This window comes from Corvus brachyrhynchos, unplaced genomic scaffold (genome assembly GCF_000691975.1).
Source record: "Corvus brachyrhynchos isolate BGI_N302 unplaced genomic scaffold, ASM69197v1 scaffold61, whole genome shotgun sequence".
NCBI lineage: Eukaryota > Metazoa > Chordata > Aves > Passeriformes > Corvidae > Corvus > Corvus brachyrhynchos.
The window spans coordinates 2,617,246-2,635,213 of NW_008236478.1; the positions used below are offsets into that span (position 1 = coordinate 2,617,246).

General features: G+C 39.3%; 2 protein-coding genes across 8 annotated transcripts in view; one reads left to right on the forward strand and one right to left on the reverse strand.

Annotated features, from left to right (window-relative positions):
- ZNF488 (zinc finger protein 488) overlaps window positions 1-5,357 on the forward strand; it is a 20,001-nt gene extending 14,644 nt beyond the window's left edge. For all 7 annotated transcript variants that reach the window (XM_017725965.1, XM_008643765.2, XM_017725968.1 and 4 more), the window contains 2 exons: window positions 1,778-2,006; window positions 3,920-5,357. In XM_017725965.1, the coding sequence (XP_017581454.1) occupies window positions 1,778-2,006; window positions 3,920-5,109 (1,419 nt within the window). In that variant the 3' untranslated portion in view covers window positions 5,110-5,357. The remainder of the gene's footprint in view (window positions 1-1,777; window positions 2,007-3,919) is intronic.
- Window positions 5,358-8,010: 2,653 nt separating this feature from the next.
- Window positions 8,011-17,968, reverse strand: part of RBP3 (retinol binding protein 3) — an 18,872-nt gene continuing 8,914 nt past the window's right edge. The window contains exons 2-4 of the mRNA XM_008643766.2: window positions 16,702-16,892; window positions 13,724-13,866; window positions 8,011-11,920 (exon numbers count right to left, since the gene is read on the reverse strand). Coding sequence (XP_008641988.2) covers window positions 11,592-11,920; window positions 13,724-13,866; window positions 16,702-16,892 — 663 coding nt within the window. The 3' untranslated portion in view covers window positions 8,011-11,591. The remainder of the gene's footprint in view (window positions 11,921-13,723; window positions 13,867-16,701; window positions 16,893-17,968) is intronic.

Below are 17,968 nucleotides of genomic sequence, written 5' to 3' on the forward strand. Positions count from 1 at the left end.
TCCCTGGAGTCCTGGCTCCTGGCAGAGCTGTGCTCCCTTTGACTTTGCTTAGAGCACTGAGTGGCTGCTCAGTATTTCTGAAACACAGCAAGTAAAATATGACAGCCTCTGTCATAGCTGTTAGTTACAGCCACTGTGTGTGGGTGGCTGTTCTTGTGTCGCTGTCAGACACTTGTATTTCTCAATCATTGTTAATTACCATGGCATTTAGAGAGAACCAGTTACAGGGCATGCTAATTTATTTTCTCTCTTGCGTTAATTAACTTCTATGCTAATGGTCTCTTAATGCTTCATTCTTGTATCCAAGCTACTAATGTGATCAAACTTTTCATGGTAGGTAATAGTCAGTTAAAACCAGAGAAATAATTAGCCAAAATATTGTTTCTGGTACCAAACACCAATGAATGGCTGCCCTGCAATTAGTGGAAAACAAAGAGCTATACATTGCTTGGGGTGAAATTTAGATCGTACTTGTCATTAGACATTTCTCATTTTCAAACTTCTTCCTTTCTAAACAGTGACTTAGTGCTTCAAAAATTAGTTGAGGCTTTTTATGAGTATAAATGTTGCCCTTGATGGCCCTGTGTTTCAGCCTTCAAGCTATGAAAATCTTCCCCATCTTTCAAATATTGCAGAGGACACAGGTCTGCTGTGGTAAACACCAAGGAAAAACCTATGAAGAAATAAATCATTCCCTATTCAGTGTAAGAAAGTAACTAAGATTGGAGTCACACACTGAACGAGAAATACAAAGCCAAATGTTTTGTACTTATATTATTTCATGGTCAACCTGACTAAATGACTCAGAAATCCTGTGGAGTAAAAATTATATGTGATTTAGGACAATGCTGTAATGTACACACAGAACAGAAATTTAATTTGAGCAATAGATTTAATATTATTTTTTTAACTTCTTAGTGCCTGACCTTACAACCTGAGAAATGTCTTTTAACTCAATTTTTTTTTGGTATTTCTGAACGCACACAAATCAACCCCTTGCAACTCTCAGAAATTATTTAACAAAAAAATATACCTTAAAATGAATTTAATTAATCTAGTGAAGGTAAAAAAAGGAATACATAATTTTATTTCTGAAAAAGGAAAGAGATCATATAAGTGCTTCTTAGTTGTAGATATTAAAATCTGTATTTTATGTAATCTAGCCAAACAGATATGCAAATATCTACTTGGGGTATGGAATCAAATATCCATGATTTTTCTTAAACCTCCTGATCCATATCCTCTTACATCAGTGAAAAACTCCACATGCAACTGTCCTGAGTGTTTGTTCATTTTCACACTGCACTGGTCCAGGGGTCTGCACATCTCTCACCCCCCAAGTGACAGCACTCACACATCTCCTGACTCATATCCCATTTTCCCACGGGATTGAGACCCCTTCTTAGAGAGGATGACACCTCCTGTACCTCTGTGATCCACACCCGACACAGTCCCATGGGATGGTCTGCAAAGGACAGAGCTAGAGACTGACCAACATACCAGGCCTGGCATTGCCATGGGAGGTTAGCCATGAGCATTGGTGTTTCCTCCTCCCTCCCATGCAGCTGTATTCCCAGAGCTCTCAGCCCTCACACCAGGGCAGCCTTCTCCCTATGATGCCTTTGGATTTGGTGACACTGGCAGATGTGTTGGGCTCACAGCTTTGTCATATGTGCTCAGTGTGAGGCAGAAAACAGGCTTTGTTCTTGGATTGGATGAAAATCTTGCTTTGGGCCTCAAGACCTGTAACTTGCCTTCTTTGTGTCCTGTCTCACAGGTAGATGTTACATCTGTGCACAGTCCCACAGGACTGCCTTGGATGAGACTTGTACAAGCAGCTGCCAATAGCAAGGAGCAGAACTTGGAAGCTTACTTAGAAAACAGTCAGTTATACTATCGCTCCACCAGGAAAATCAATAAAAATGAGGAACTGCTTGTCTGGTATGATGAGGAGCTTTCCAGCCTCTTGGGTTTCAATGAGATAAAAGCTCAGAGTCCCCAGAATGGTAAGTACCAAATTGCTGGCTGCAGGGGTCACTGAGGACAGAAGTGAGTCCTCATCTTCCTTAGTATGTGCTTGTCTTGTAATACAAACCCTGTCTAAATCCTTAGCTGGTCAGCTAAGAGAAAAGACCTTTTGCTTTGGGGTTTGAGCTGGAGGCACAGAGTAAGAAGCAATTTGCAGTTCTTAATGCCATTCTCATTGCTACTTCCTAGCAGAGGATGGTGCACTAGGGATTCATGCTGAAATTTTTGAGCTATGCAGTGGAAATCTACGCATTTGGATAACTCAGAATCCTAAAAGTCTAAAGTATCAGTTGGAAATAGGCCTTTTTTAGCTCATTGAGAAATGAGGTATAGGCTAGTGTTCAGCTTTAATCTTGTAAATGAGCAGGGCTTTAAAAATACATAAACCTAACAGCACTGCATACAGCATAGCCTGCCTATTTAGTGTGGGACACAGTGGAAATGAGGAAAAGGGCAAGCTTTCATTTCTGAAATGTTGCTGGAAATTCATTGCTCCAAAAGAAATTGACCTGGAAGTTGTTACAAAACTAAAAATCCAGGTTACAGAGACACCAAGCAAGTCAGTCAGGTCCATGCCAAGTCTGACTCCAGCTGTCATTTGCTCCAAACCTCATCTAGTTAGACTGGAACAGAACCATTTCTACATTCCCTTTAGTTGATTCAAACAAAGCTTGTATAGATTGGTTGGTAAAGGTGTAGGTTGGTAAAGATATGAGTTAGCAAATTTACGTGGTAATGTGCTTGTCTGTAAGTTAGTATTAAATTAATACAGACACATTCATAGCAGGAACCAACTAAATAATTCCAGCTGGTTTCAGTGCATTCTGTTAGTTTCTGTGTAGACACATACTGCCAGGCCTTTGGATTTACCAGGAAAGGGTGTTGCTTGCACAAGAGACACTATATCTACACTCAAGACTTTAATCTCACAGGTATAATGTTCCACCCATTTCAGCAGCCTTATTTTCTTATAAAAAGTTCAGCTTCTGTAGTTTGTAAAGTGATCTAAGCTGTGCTGAGTCCCAAATTAGGAATTTTTAGTTCTACCCAACCAGTTTATGAACTTTCCTATATATCCCAGGCCTCAGGTGCTGTCTGGCATCACTTGGCATTTTAAAACTTCTGTGTTGTGAAATAATATAGCATGGATATAGTTTACAAAGGTTAAGATGTACCATATCTGTGTTGATTGCTGAATTTGGTATCATCTGTTCATGGGCAATCAATCATCCCAATGAGCCAGAGGTGCAGTAGGTCTGAAGGCCAAGTTGTTTCACTTTGAACATCATTTTCTGTGCTGCAGACATCTGTGCCTTAAGGCATATAACAGCTTGCCAAATGAGCATGAGTAAGGGCTTCAGGCATTAAGGTCAGATGATTTTTGAACGGTATTAAACTTCCAGAGTATCCTGAAAATAGAGGCTCGTGTCAAAATCTTTGAATCCTGGTCTAAAACTCATTATTGCTTGGATATATAGCATTTAACATTCATCCTGAATTAAAGCCAGTGACTTAGTTAAGAAATGTAGACCCAAATCTGGGTTTAGACTTCAAATCATTATAAAGTCTAAATGGTTTTATCTAGATCATGGTGTCCTGGCCATTTTATGTACTTTTATGTAATATAATTACATTTTATGTAATAAAATCTAGAGTTGAGAGTCTAAATGAAATAATTTCTGGCAGTAGCATGGAAGCATGGAAGCAAATAAGAGTGAACCATTTTGCATAGCAGGTAGGGACCTGATTCTGCACTTGCATTAGTTTTACCGTGTGTTACCTTGTGCGACACAAGAGGTGTTTCTGGTTTTTTGTGTCAATGACAGGATCAGGATCTGCATCCATCCATGATTCCACCTTTGCAAAACTCATCACTTGTCTGTTTCTGCAGAGATGAGATGCCAAGAATGCGACCGAGTCTTTAAATGTGAGCACTCCTATCTGTCCCATGTCCGCTTCCTCTGTGTCCCAGAGAAGAACGCTCTGCTGTGGAGAAACTTCCAGAATCCTAAAACTGAAAAGAGCAACCTAGCTGAACAGACCACGAATTTCCACAGTCTGGCAAGGGACCTGGAAGTCAAAATGGCAGCTTGTAAAGATGATGCACATGGTCTTATTGGAGAAAGGAGAGCAAAATCTGAAGAGGCTGAGAACAACAGGAGCAGGAAAACAGTGTTGTTGGAGAAAACCAATAATTTGACTGAGGAACGTAACTGTGGGGGCAAGGAGGAGGTTGTGGGAGAGCATGCATTGGCTGGTTCTTTCTGGAAGCTTAGTTCAGGGAGGCAGTCAGCTAGGAAGGATGCTTTGGAGCAGAAGCAGAGTGCTTTCACTGAGGTCAGGAGGATGAAAGAGAAGCTGAGGAATGAGAGACTGCAGGAGCCAGAACAGGAGGATGGCACAGTCCCACTTGGTAAAGAGCAGGTATCAAAGGAGGTGTTGCTAAACTCCTCTGGCAGTGCATTCTCCTTTGTTTGGCCCACCAGAGCTCGAGGAGAACAGAAGAGTGCTTTCAGCAAACCCAATAAGTGTGTAATAGAAAGAGCTGCAGTAAATTCTTCTCATCCCATGAGTGAGTCAGCAAAGAGCCTGGGGGAGCTGTCTGGCTTCATTGCCACCACAGACATCATGTGCTGCAGCACTCTTCTCAATTCCAAGTTCTTTGTCAGTGATTTGTGTAATGCTCAGATGCTGCAGACAAGCATCACTCAGAGCAATGTTTTCCCATATACCTCAGAACCGTGGCCCAAGCAAGCAGGAGGACAGCTACAAAACACAACCACCACTTCCTCTTCCTCCTCCTCCTCCTCCTCCTCCTCCTCTTCCTCTTCCTTGACTCTTCTTCCCCCCACCTTCACATCTTTTGGAGTGGCTGCCCAGAACTGGTGTGCCAAATGCAACCTGTCCTTTCGCATGACATCTGATTTAGTCTTCCACATGCGGTCACATCACAAAAAAGAATACTCCTCAACTGAATCTCAGTGCAAGAGGAGACGAGAGGAGAAGCTGACGTGTCCCATTTGCCATGAGTACTTCCGAGAACGCCATCATTTATCCCGGCACATGACTTCTCATAATTAGAGTGCACACAGATGTCACCAAGGGACTGGGCAGGTTGGATCAAGAAGGGAATGATAGTTCACTTATATCCATTTCCTTTTGAGTTTACATTAATTTCTTTCAGGAAATCACTGTTTACAATAATTTATAATAGATGCTTTGCGAAAAAAATATAAAATGTTTACAAGAGTCTGAGTGAGTTTTAACTTTTGAAAACTCAACCTAGCCCTTGTCAACCTATTTTTGAGGAAATAAAATAGTGAAATGAATCCACATGCAGTGTTAATTTGCAGAGTAGGGGACAAAATTATAGTTATGCAAACAGAGCTTTCTTTGCTTATATTTGATTTGCTGGTGTCTGTGCAGTACAATGTAAATACAGAAATAACAACCACCTCATTGAATGAGGAACATTTAAGCACTAAAAAAATCAGAGCTTTTATGCTAAAAGAAAATAAGTTACTATTTTTAGCAGCATTGGTGGACTCTTACTCCTTTATGCTAGCTGAATCAGCTCTTTTACCAAATTTTTGAGTTAAAAACTGACATCTTACCATCTCCTTGGCTTTGAAAGGGACCTGAATTTAAGAGTGTTTCAAATTTATGATTGTCAACAACTGACCAGCAGACTGCCAAAGAGGATGGGACTTGTAAAGCAGAATATCCAAATTCTATTCTAGGCTCTGCTGCTTTTGAAATATCTTTTACACAGTGAAATCAACCTGGGTCTGTATCAAAATGTGACCTGTTGTCAACCTTATTGTGTAGACAGGAAGCAAATATTCTAACATCTGTGTGACTTCAGTAGGCATACAGATCTGATGGGAGTAGAGTTTAGCCTGCGGTTTTCAGGTTTTGGATATACCAAAGGAAGCAGTTAGGGTATCTGAGTTACAATTAGCTACTGGTAGATAGAATCTGCACACTAATTCTGGATGATAGGCTCTATTCTGGTAACTGCTAGAAGAGGAATGGCCTTCACAAAATTATACATGAATTGCACTGCATTACACCAGCCTGTCTATCCTCTGGTTCCTACATGGGCCAATTACAACTTTTTAAAAAAGAAAGTGGCATATTCTTTCTCTTGTCTGTCCATGAGACATTTTTCTCATCTACTTCATTTTGAGTTTTGCTGAGTCTCAGCAGCAGATAAATTTATACTGCTCTGGATGGTAGGAAACACTGTCTGTTGGTACTGGAGCCCAACTAATTAGCCTTTCACTACTTTTAAAATCTATTTAGGGGCTAGATTTTGATGCTTTATGACAATATGTTCTTCAAGCAATCATTTCTCCTGCTCTTGTATAGGATTTTTTCAGGTTGTCTGATGTTTTTGTGGCACATCTGTGAACCTCACCTGCCTCATCAAAGGCTATTACTCCCTTTCAGACAGAGAATGATCAGAAACCATTCATTTCCCAGCTGAGACTAAAGGACATTTCAGTATATTCTCTGTGTTCCACCATACTGATGATACACTCCACTGGTTTTTGTATACTGGACAGAGTTTTGAGTTACTTTGACGATGCCTAGCTTGATAATGAAAATATCAGCAAGTAAACACATCTGAACAATAAAAGAGAGACTGACAGTCTTAGGCTGTCAGTTGAAACCAACATATTACACTAATTTTTATCTCTTGGGAGATTTCTATAAGTCAGGAGATTGTATTCTTCCCAGTATATTGCTGTTGAACATTAACACATGGCTGTTCCCTATTAATATAAATCACTGGCTATGAACCCCAGCTTTATTTTTGAAACACAAAGTGATAAAACTGTTACATTATGTCTTTGAGTTCAGAAGACAGTTCTGGTTGGATTGTAACACAGCTTTCCAAGGTCAGTGGCGGAAGCTCTTTCACTCGAGTCATTAAAAACCAAAATGAACAAAGACTTTGAAACATGGAGCACAGGGAACAACCTTGCATTGAGTAGGGGATGATGTGGTTTCCTTGTAATCTTTCCATCTCTATTTTGTGTCCAATAACATTTACTATGTAAGGAATATATTTATGGCAAAGTTTAATGGGCCAAATTTCACTCCACCTGGGTGCCAGCCAGTTTACTGTGAAGTCAGTGTCCATAAAGTGTAATGAAGGACTCTGTGGTGTAACTGCATTCATATGTGGTCAGGGTTATATTTCCTATTAGCAGTTTAGGCCAGATTGTGATCTCATTTATTCCAGTGCAAATCCAAAATAATTCCATGTTGCTACTCCTGATTTACATTAATGACTTTAAGATCAGCCTGGCCAAGTATAAATAAGACTAAAGATTTTTTGGTACCATTACTGCAAAATGTTCTCTTCTGTACTTACTGAAAGATGCCATGTTTTCTTAACAGTTTTATGATTAGAAACCTAGCTTCAGATTTCTTCTGGAAGAAGACAGGACCAGCTGTATAATGCTCCCCAGTATTATTTTGGCACATCCTTTCAGCATTACCCTGCTCCAAATGCCTATTTTTCCAGTGTACTACACCTGGTATATAATTTAGATTGGAATGAAGCAGCACCAAATCTTACTGGTTACATTGTTTCAATGATTTTGTGTTGGACAAAGTGTAGAAAATCAACCACTGAAAAACAGATGCTAAGTCTCAAAACCTCTTCAAATGGTGTGTTAGACCTACCTCCTTAGAGTTCTCACCGGTAATCAAACTTCATCACTTTGCTTATGGTATGAGGCTAAGCAAGCAGCAAGGTTACAGGGAGAGATAGCCTCCCTTTATGTCATGGACTTGCTTTCTTTGGGAAAAAAGAAAAGGTAAGAACTCTTACCCAGTTTCCTTGTGGGCCTATCTCAGCCACAGCAATTCATATACTGTCATGCTGAGCAATGTAGGAATGCCTTCTGTGCACAGAAAGGCAAGAGGACCAGTTATGAAAAGTGGCAGAGCTGATTCAAAACGCAAAAATGAGGGGAGGTTTTTAATAAGCTTTATTTCTGGTACTTTCCTCACCTCCTCCAGCTCAGAGGCAGTGCATTTTGGTCCTGGTATGTAAAGATTGAGGATTTCCCCCTTGTTGCAGGCAGTGTGGGCAATACTGCCCTTCTTTTTTTGGTAGGTGGCCATCAGTATAAAGATTACATTAACAATTTGCTTCTTATTCTGAGGTAAAGGGTTTTGTGAACTAAGACTTATTTAGACACACAGCAGACCATTTACACACACAGCACAACAGTATGACATCTTGTTGCCTGCTGCATCTGTGCTGGTATCAGTGCAAAACCACACAGATGCCAACAGAACCAGAACTTGGTTCCTGTGTGTAAAACCAGCTCTTGTGTAAAGCTCCTTGTGCAGGCACAGTGAAAGTCTTTTATGTGTCTCAAGTTTAACTGAGTGTCTCATCTAAACTGGGTTACATAAACCAGGGGGCTTATCCAAAATTTTTACAGATTTTATTTCTTTAAATGAAAATATTCGTATTAAAGCTGAGTGAACCAAATATTGAACAGGCAGAAGGAAGCCTAACGAGACAAAGAAAAACAAACTTCCTGTAATTGAGTCATGCTGGAAGCTTATTTCCCCTTATGTCTAGAAGTCTGAAAATTTAAATTGGTGCAGATGAAATCCTGCTGGAAGGAAAGCACTCACTAAGGCAGGGGGTTTGTGAAGAAATGAAGGACTGCATTCTGTACCTGTGAAATACTGTAATTTTACAGCAGGGATCTCTGTCTTTTCTACAAGTAGAAATGCTAGGGAGGGCAGGGAAATGATTTTGTTTTTAAAACAGGAGGAGAAAATTTGTAGCGAGCTGACCGGTTCTTTTCCTGTCTTTGCTAGCAACTAACTGTTCAGTTTGATCATACAACAGTTTCCCATGACGTGTTTCTGGATCAGTGAAAAAGGACACAACACAATGCTGTCAAGCTTAGCTGTGCAGGCTGTGTTTCTGTAATGGATAATAAGTTTATCAATAGGAAATGCCAGATTAGGATATTTGTAGACTCACTGATCATTGATACCTGAACTTTTTCTGATGAAGATGTGTTTCTCCATCGAAATGACACTCAGATGTGCTTTTGAGAAATATATATTTACTTGTTTTTTATGAGGTAATTTTTCACTAATCTAGGCAGCCTGTACACTTCCTTGGATCTACAGAGCACAGTTTGGAAATCACTGGACTAAGGTGGCACAAAAGAAATAAAAGCCGGCTGTCATTTCTTGGTTAGTTGTATGAATGCTACAAGGAGAAAGATGATACTGCTAGGTAGTCTGATACAACAACTCCTTTCTTCCTGCCTTTAAAAGAAGCATGATTAGGATTAAAATTCAGGAAGTTATTCTAGGTGGGATGATAAGGAAATTGTGCTATAAACTGTAGAATGTCCATGTCAGCTCTGGAACCAGATGAGAGAAAGGTGGCAGTTTCATCGTATTTCCTGTTTTGTTGTGGAAGGGCATTTCTCAAATTGCTTGTCCCTCCCTAAAAACCTTCTGTTTAACTTTCTCATTTAAACCACAAACCATGGATTTTCCTTAGCTAATTTTTGTTTGTGCTTTTGTGATATTCAGACCTTTCAATGCAGTGTAATTTTGTACACAATTACTGTCTGTAGTTTTGTGAGGTCTAAACTCATTGAGATGGGCATAACTATGACAGAGCAGTTTGTGAAGACAGGAAAAATTGCTTTTAACACACTGGCCTTTGTTAAGCCTGGCAGTTTCCATATTAATTAGCCAGTACTATGAAATAGTAAATAATATTTTGCCAAGTAATAAAATTTCTCAAGGTTGCACAATAGTTTTCCAATGAAATCAATCACTGTAGTAAATTAACAGCACTATTGATTTAAAATGGTCTCACCTGCAATTGCATCTTCATTGTTTGTTTTTCCAACTGGATTCCAATTTCTAGACATCTTTATTATACATATGTATTTCCCATATTACTATGGGAAAAATTTATTTGCTATTTGTGCCCATATGGTGTAGCTTTTTTGTCCTTGAATGGATGGCTAAATTTTCTAAATATTGGGCTTAACAATTAACATTGTTTGTACATGACAGCACAACTGATTGTTTTTAGGAAAACAAAGCTGTTTATCTGGATTGAGATATTAAAGAGGCTTAAAAGACATTACAAGAAATACATTAGTGTTGTTTACTCATTCATTGACTACTCAATTTTTTTCCATAATAAGAATATTTAATATTCTTCATACATATATCACTTTACACAAAATTCTGTATGGGTTTTAATTCATTAAAATATTTTCCACAACACTGAGAAGTTTAACAATAAGCTAGTGCATAAAAATCAGAACATGAAAATGACTCAAAAGAGTCCAGGTTAGAGATCACACTGAGTGTAGTTGATAAGACAAATAAGTAACAAAAAAGATGGAAAATCTATTTAGTTCTTAAAATTTTCTCCCTGTAAAAGCTTGAAGTCAAGTGTTTAACACACTTAATAAAAGAAAAATGGCAGGAACTTACAAATGAGCAAATGAACACCAATGTGTAACTACTCTTGATTCTAACTGAATTTTGGGAGACCATTTCCTTAATTTAATTACCTTCCAGCTGGCATTCTGTAGAGATGAGAAAATCTGAGATCTAGATTAGAGTTACACATATTTTTAAATCATTTGGAAGATAGATGTTTAACTAAGAATTGTAGGAAAGATAAGGAATGTTGTGCATTAAGCTCATGTCAATTATCTCTGTTAGTTGTCCTGGAATACACTATTACATAATATGTAGCTTGATAACAGGGTGAAAAGGATATTTTTCAGGTTTGTGTTTTATTTTTTTTTCTTCTGTCTTTGGGGCAGGACACAGCAATCTAATATTAGCCTTAAGTAAAAACATACGACTCTTTTCCTTGAGTCAGTTGATCTGGGCACTGGGTAAAAGAGTCAATGTACTGCCTTTGTCTTGCTCATCCTCCCCTCTGACAGACACTGAGAGAAGCAGGCATGTTCCTTTGAAATGCCAGGAGTCTGGGCAACGCTGACAGACTGGGAATTTTTGGTTATTTTTGGTACATCTAAATGATGAGATGGAGAAGAGACTTAATTTAGCTCGTGTAGTTTGGAAAATAGACTCTTCCAACTCCTGTTAGTTTTTAAAGATGTTTAAATAGGAATGTACACAATTTCCAAAGAAGATGTGCCTTTTCTGTGTTTGAGCTTGTTCACACGCTTTCAATACTGACAACTGGGATTTTCTATGGGACCAAAGGAAATCTGTGATTGGTAGCTAAACCTTAAAAAACTGACACACTGAACATTTATGTTTGATTACAGGAGAGGAATCCTGAAACCCCAGTGAATTATTGAAGTATTTCAACCATGCACAGAAAGAGCTGGGTTCCAAAGAATGGGGAAAAATAGCGGCATGTTGAAAACAAGTCACTGAGCTATGTACAGGGACCCAATCACTGACCAGAGAGACTGAAATGAACCTCCCACTTGTTTCTAGGGCTTACATTTAGGTAGCTAGCTTTCTGTTCATAAGAACTAGGGGCATATTCCTCCACTGGACTATCTAGAGCTGTGTAGGTGAGCATTGAGCATCTCATTTGCTTTGACGAGTGCTGCTTCAGCTGGTGTTTCTATGTGAGGGGGCACTCCTTTTCCTTCCCAAGAAGTGCTGTCTGCAGAGATGACTGATCTGGAGGTGGGGATGAAGATGTAGAAGTTGGTTTCATCTACCTGATAGATCTGTGGGGAATGGCAGCCACCACTGGTCTGCTCCCCAATGACGAGAGCTCTGCCTAGTCTCTTCATTATGGATACAAACTCTTCAGCAGCCCCAGCTGTCACAGCACTGGTAAGGATTACCAGCCCCTTCTGAGAGCCGTACCTCTCCCCTGTAAGGTGGGAAAAAAACCATCAGAAATGAATCAATTTTCAGACATTTGTTTGTATAATAGAGCAAAGAGAAGCCAAGATAGAGGCTTCACTCCCTACCTGCTATTAACAACCCAAGAAGTTTGGAAATCTGCTTTGTATCTATGATAGTATTAAAATACTTTTAACACGAGCCCAGACTCTATGCTGTAAAAAAAGGCTGTCTCCCTATGTGGTGCTCTTGTGCCATCGGTTTCTGGTTATGAGCTCCATCAGGAGAGAACCCAGCTCATGATTACTATTGTTAGCTCTTTTGTGGCTTTGACTTTTACAGGAGCTCCAGATCTCATCAGAATAGTGGAATAGACAGGTGGGAAAAATGACATCTTCCACTCATCCAGAAGCATTTTCAGTTTCACCCTCATCCCTGCTCTAGGAACATGGCTGTCACAGAGCCTGGCCTTCAACTATGCAGGCATCATTTTATGAAATTAGAATTATAGTGGTTTTCCACAGTTTTTTATAGTCTGTAAGTGGAAGCTATACATGGCCTTTGTCCCAAACCCTTCGACACCCCTTTTTTATTAGGATTAGAGCCAAATTATCTCATTTTCTCACATAAAACAGCTGACAGGAATAGGAAGGATTTTGAACCTTATTTTCAATATCTATGAACATGTTAGATACTTTTTGAGAGGTTAGTTTCTTTGAAAAAGTGACCAGTAGGTAATAGCTAGGACTTGATAACTTGAAAACTAAACTGCTCTAAAAATGTCATTCTATAAGTAAGTAATAGTATGACTTAAAATCCTCATGCTAAATTCTAAGAGAGGGGCCAATAGCATGGTAATTAATTTTCACACCATTTTTGGTCTTCTCATTTCACTATAAACATAATAACCATTAGAAGACTCTTTTCACAGTAGATATATATAATACAGGACCCAATCCAGCTCCTTTGAAGTCAATATGAGTCTGCCCGTTCTCTTTGATGGGAACTGGAATGTGTCCATAGAAATCATATCCTTTAGCACAACCGACCTCTGACTGCCTGGGAAAATAGATGGACCCTGCAGACTGTGACAAAGTTTAACCATTTCAGCATGATCCAGGCCAACAACTCCAGACACCATTAACTTTTTTGCTACTGTCTTAGCTTAAGAGGGGAAAATAATTAAACCCATGTTTAAGGGCTCTTAGAACTCTAACTGCAGTTTGTGAGCACTGAAGAGCTCTGTTTCTGCATGTTGCAGCATCCTTTCAACTTCCACAAACAGTGGGGCAGGCTATGTGTGGGGTGTGTGTCACATTGCCAAATGCTTTAAACTCACCCAGATATGCAAAAATTAATGTTTTTCTTTCTCGTCTCTGGACAAACTAGGGTGTTAAGGTGTTTTCATCTACTGATGTAGAGGATTACACAGGTAGGTATTAGGGAACAACATATAAAACTGTATGGGAGTATTGGAAGAGACATTACTAGAACTCTAGGCAACACTGGATTAATTTTTAATTTTGGCAACTTTTAAAAGCAACAAGTTACAGCTGCTGTACACAGTATTTGGCTCAACTTCTGGGGACCAATTTACAAACCTCTGTGCCTAACATACCCCATTCTTAGGAGTGATAAACTGTTATTTGTAGATGGCATTGAGGGACATGGCTGAAATGCACATTTTTTGTTTCTACATTCTCTACACAGATTGAGCTGATCATGGCAGGTGCTTTCACCAAATGAGTTACAGTATTTAATGGCTTGTTTAAAATGCACAAGGAGAGACATCTGAAATGGAAAGCTACTCTGGAAAGAAACTGTCATTTACCTTTGAGCTGTGGCTGGGTCCATATCTCCTTTACTGAGTCACTGGGTCTGTTATAAACTTTGTCCAAGAGAATTGGGTGTCCTTCATCAAAGAAATACGAGCATAGGATTGCTATGGGTGTAGTGGAGCCTCCAATATTGTACCTTTTCAAGAATTAAAAATATTAAGGAAACAAGTGAAAATTTGTGTCAGGCAGTAAATCTTCCTTCCCAAGTATTGTTCCATAACATCAGTCCCGAAAAGGCTTATGGCTACATTTTGATACATTTACATTCATTCTCCCCTATCAGCATTTGCACTTCTATCAGATCAACAAAATCCTGTCTAAGAGTGTTGGAGTTTTATTGCCCACAACTGATTTCAAAAGCAAATACAAAACATAAAAGTCTTATTTTTTTCTTGATGTTACGTAGGAAAAATCAGAAAGTAAGCAAAGACTCTAAATCTGCAGAGAAACATCATACTCTTGTTATTTTACTCTGAGTAACCCATTCTGTTCCTGGTGTCGGCAGCAAGGAGTGAATACATAAACCCTAAAACACAAAGTAGATTCCAATTAAAGCAACATATGTTTGTAGAACTGTTGTGTTCCTATTTTTTGCTACACAAAATGGGAAAACTTAGAAGTTTAGATAAGTCCATCTTTTTTGTGTCTAAAGATTGCGTTAGTTGCTTCCTTTAGCACAGTCGTAGTTGAAAACTTTGGTCATTGTTTAATTCCATAGCAGTCTCTGAAGATTAATTTTACTGAAGAGCTTGTCATTGGAGAACCCCTGCTATGAATACACAAAATTAACTGCCAAAATATTTTTTCCTGTCACTTTTCACTAATACTAGAGCACATACAACTCTAGAAATGTTTGTACTTTGCTTACTGATAGAGTGTGGATATAGTACTTTCCTCTAGGTGATGTTAGGAGTACCTAGCACAGACATTCCAGCAAAAACCTGCTAGAAAATGAGTTTATTCAGTTCAATCTATAGCTAAGATTTTGCACCTCTGGAAAAGGATCTGACAGTCCCAGAGGCCTCTGTTCCGAAGAGTGAAGCTACATCTTTATTCTTCAGCATTTGGGAGCTCCATGATTGACACTGTGATTGGCTAGAAGTTAAATAACCATCTTCAGTGTGTCCCTGATAGTGCTGTGCTGCCAGGAGGTGCTGCTGCTGCACGGCCCATGAGACAGCTCAGCCCAGCAGAGCCCAGTTTCCTTCAGGTGCCATCATGGCTGAAGTTGATGGCAGGCAGGGCAATGCTGGAATGCTCTTCCTGGGACTCTCTTGCAGACACTGAAACTGCAGTAACTTTAGTCAGTAATAATGTCTGAGCAGTTGCCAGAGTTTGAACTTAAATTTTGGATGCTAGTGCTCCTTCTTACAGATGCCTTGTGTGACCTTAGGGAGGCCTTTTAGTTCATCAGTGTCTCTTGTCAATGCTGTGAGAGTTAAAAATATGAAGTTCATGAGTGGCACAGCTGTTCCAGGAAGGGAAACTATTAAAGTGAGAGACATTATGCATTATGGTTAATCCCATGCAAAATTGAAATTATCCAAATATGAAGTTCATGAGTGGTACAGCTGTTTCACGGAGGAAAACTTGTAAAATGAGAAACATTATTCATTACAGTTAATCCCATGCAAAATTTAAATCATTAGCCTTAAAATTATAAGATTGGTTTACAGAGAATTTCAAAAGGCTTGTTTGGGGTTCTCTTTTGTATGTCTTCAGAGACTGGGTCTTTTATGTGCACTCAAAGGACTGAAAATACATTAAATATAAAAAAATAAACCAAACCAAAACAACACAAGAAAGGAGCTATAATGAGACCATTTGGTACCTGAGACGTGATTTCATCTTTGCTGCTTCAGTGCCCCCAGCCCTGAAATTTTTAGCTTGGGAGAAAACTGGGGCAAGAAAGAGGAAAGTCCCAGTCCTATCTCAAGTCTATTGGAAGATGGTGGTGCTTTTGCTGAATTCAAATCCAGTCATGGGTGTGTTATGTTCGTCGCTGCCTTGCCTCCTCTGTTCTCACATAGTAAGATCTCTGTCTCTGCTCTCATCACTGTGGTCATCTTTTCCTCCCTATGATGCAAATCCCAATTACTTCCCAAATTGGAAATTTGGGATTAAGAAGATTACCAAATATTAAGAGCCCCATGATAACAATAGACACAAATGGTTCTAGCATTAAAACCAAGTCCTTACAAAGTCCTTCTTTTCTTTGGTTTATATTTGTAATCTTCTGGGCTCACACACATTAACTCTGGACCACAACAAGGGCATTACTTCCCTAAATACTGTGTAGGAAATGTGAATGTTTTATATTAATCTGCTTTGATTGCTGGTGAAAAATGAATGACATCTTATTGCTCATAAGATTTGGAGCACTATTGACACACTGGAGTGTCCAACAGAATTCTAAGAAGAGGGCAGGTGTACAATGCTGCAGCTTGGTGCAGCAGGGCCCAGGAGTGCTACAGTACCTCTAGGCACCTCTGTGCTCTGTGCACAAGGCCCGTTCTGTACAGACCTGATTGCCCAGAATTATTTAGCACTGCAGATATGGCAAATTAAATGTTGTAACACAGCCTTGCACATAGTCTGTCTTTTTGACTGTTGAATCACTTGGCCACTACATGAAGTAAATATTTATTTTATAAATATATATATATGGTACATGGAGAGTTAGATTAGAAAGAAGTTAGAGAAATAAAACAAATGTAACATCCAGAACTGCATTCTGCAAACTATTCCCTAAATTTGCCTATTTAGTTCTAAACATCTCAAGTGATGATACAATTTATTTTGAGATATACTTCCAGACTGTTATTATTTTCCTTGGCTGTTTTTCTTTTCTCATTTAATCCCAGCAATGTTAGCCTGTAAACAGGATAGTAAGCCATGTAAAGCTAATTCACTGTTACAAATAAAATGCTGTTTTGAAAGAGCTTTGGTTATTTGCCATTCAAAGGTTTACCTCAGGTCTATGATTAATGCATCTGTGTGAACAATTTTCTTCCAAACAAGCTCTATGATTAGGTCGGACACCTGGGTTAGAAGTTCACTGTCTCCAAACATATCAAATCTCAGATAGCCGATGTTGTTTTCAAATACATTTGTGTGGAATGAAAACCTAATCAAATCTTCAAATACTTCTGGTGGAGGGATCTGAAAGAGTTTGGAAAAACAAAACAAATCATTTGCTGGCACTGGTAGCTCGACACAAAATTATGTGGCTCATGTTAATCCAGGGGGGACACGTGTGAGGAATGTGACCGAGTTTGAAAAACATAATAAATTTTACAACATTTTTGCATGTTAAACATAGGTTAGCATTGCGTGATGCATTTTTGCACAGTATAAAATGCATCAATAACATGCCCAGAATCTGGATCAGGCGCCTATTTGCCAGAGCTCATTTTATTTTTCAAAAATACAAGAATTTCCTTAGAGCAAAGAGGTTAAAAGAACAATCCCGACCTGCAGCATAGATCCCAGGCCTGCCATCCAAGCCCACATGTTGCCTTTGTGAGTTCTTTCTAGACACGGCACCTGGGACTTTCATAATCTCTTTACTGGCCTCATCTGACAAACAGCTGCTGGCCGCAGGTGCGAGTGGCCCCAGCCCCTCTTAATGACCCAGTCCCTGTGACAGTGAGGAATCTGATGTGTCTGGGCATGTGCTAGGATACTAATGAAGTAGACATGCTAAATCTCTTCTATGGTGGCCATGTGCCTGGAGTCTCACGTGTTAGGTTGCGATTTATTTAATTTTGCTTAGCTTATGTTATTAAACAGTGGACTGTTTTAGTAGCAATGTGTAGCCAAATAATAAAGTTATCCTAGTAACCCCTGTATGCATTGAGACATAGCCAGTTCCTATTGCCAGCCTTCTGTTTTGCATGCAGTATCTGAAAATGGAATAGTCTCCTTCAGCTTGAGGTAAGAATTTAGAATACATACAACTTATATGACCTTCAGCCATTTGGTATTTTCTCCTCTGTTGCTGTGAAAATGGTATTATACCTTTTTAATCAGTTGCCCTCTGCCATAGCTCATCCCCAGACAATCCATTCTTTCACACTCAAAAGAACAAGGAGTCAGCAACGAACCATGTGCTAGCAGGTGCTCTTCAAGTCGACAACATGCCACAGAACTGGGGAGGCACTTGGGCCTTCTGCAACTACAGAGAAGTCAAGTAATCTCCTGACCTCTATATAGTGCTCTGGCCTGGAGTTTTGCTC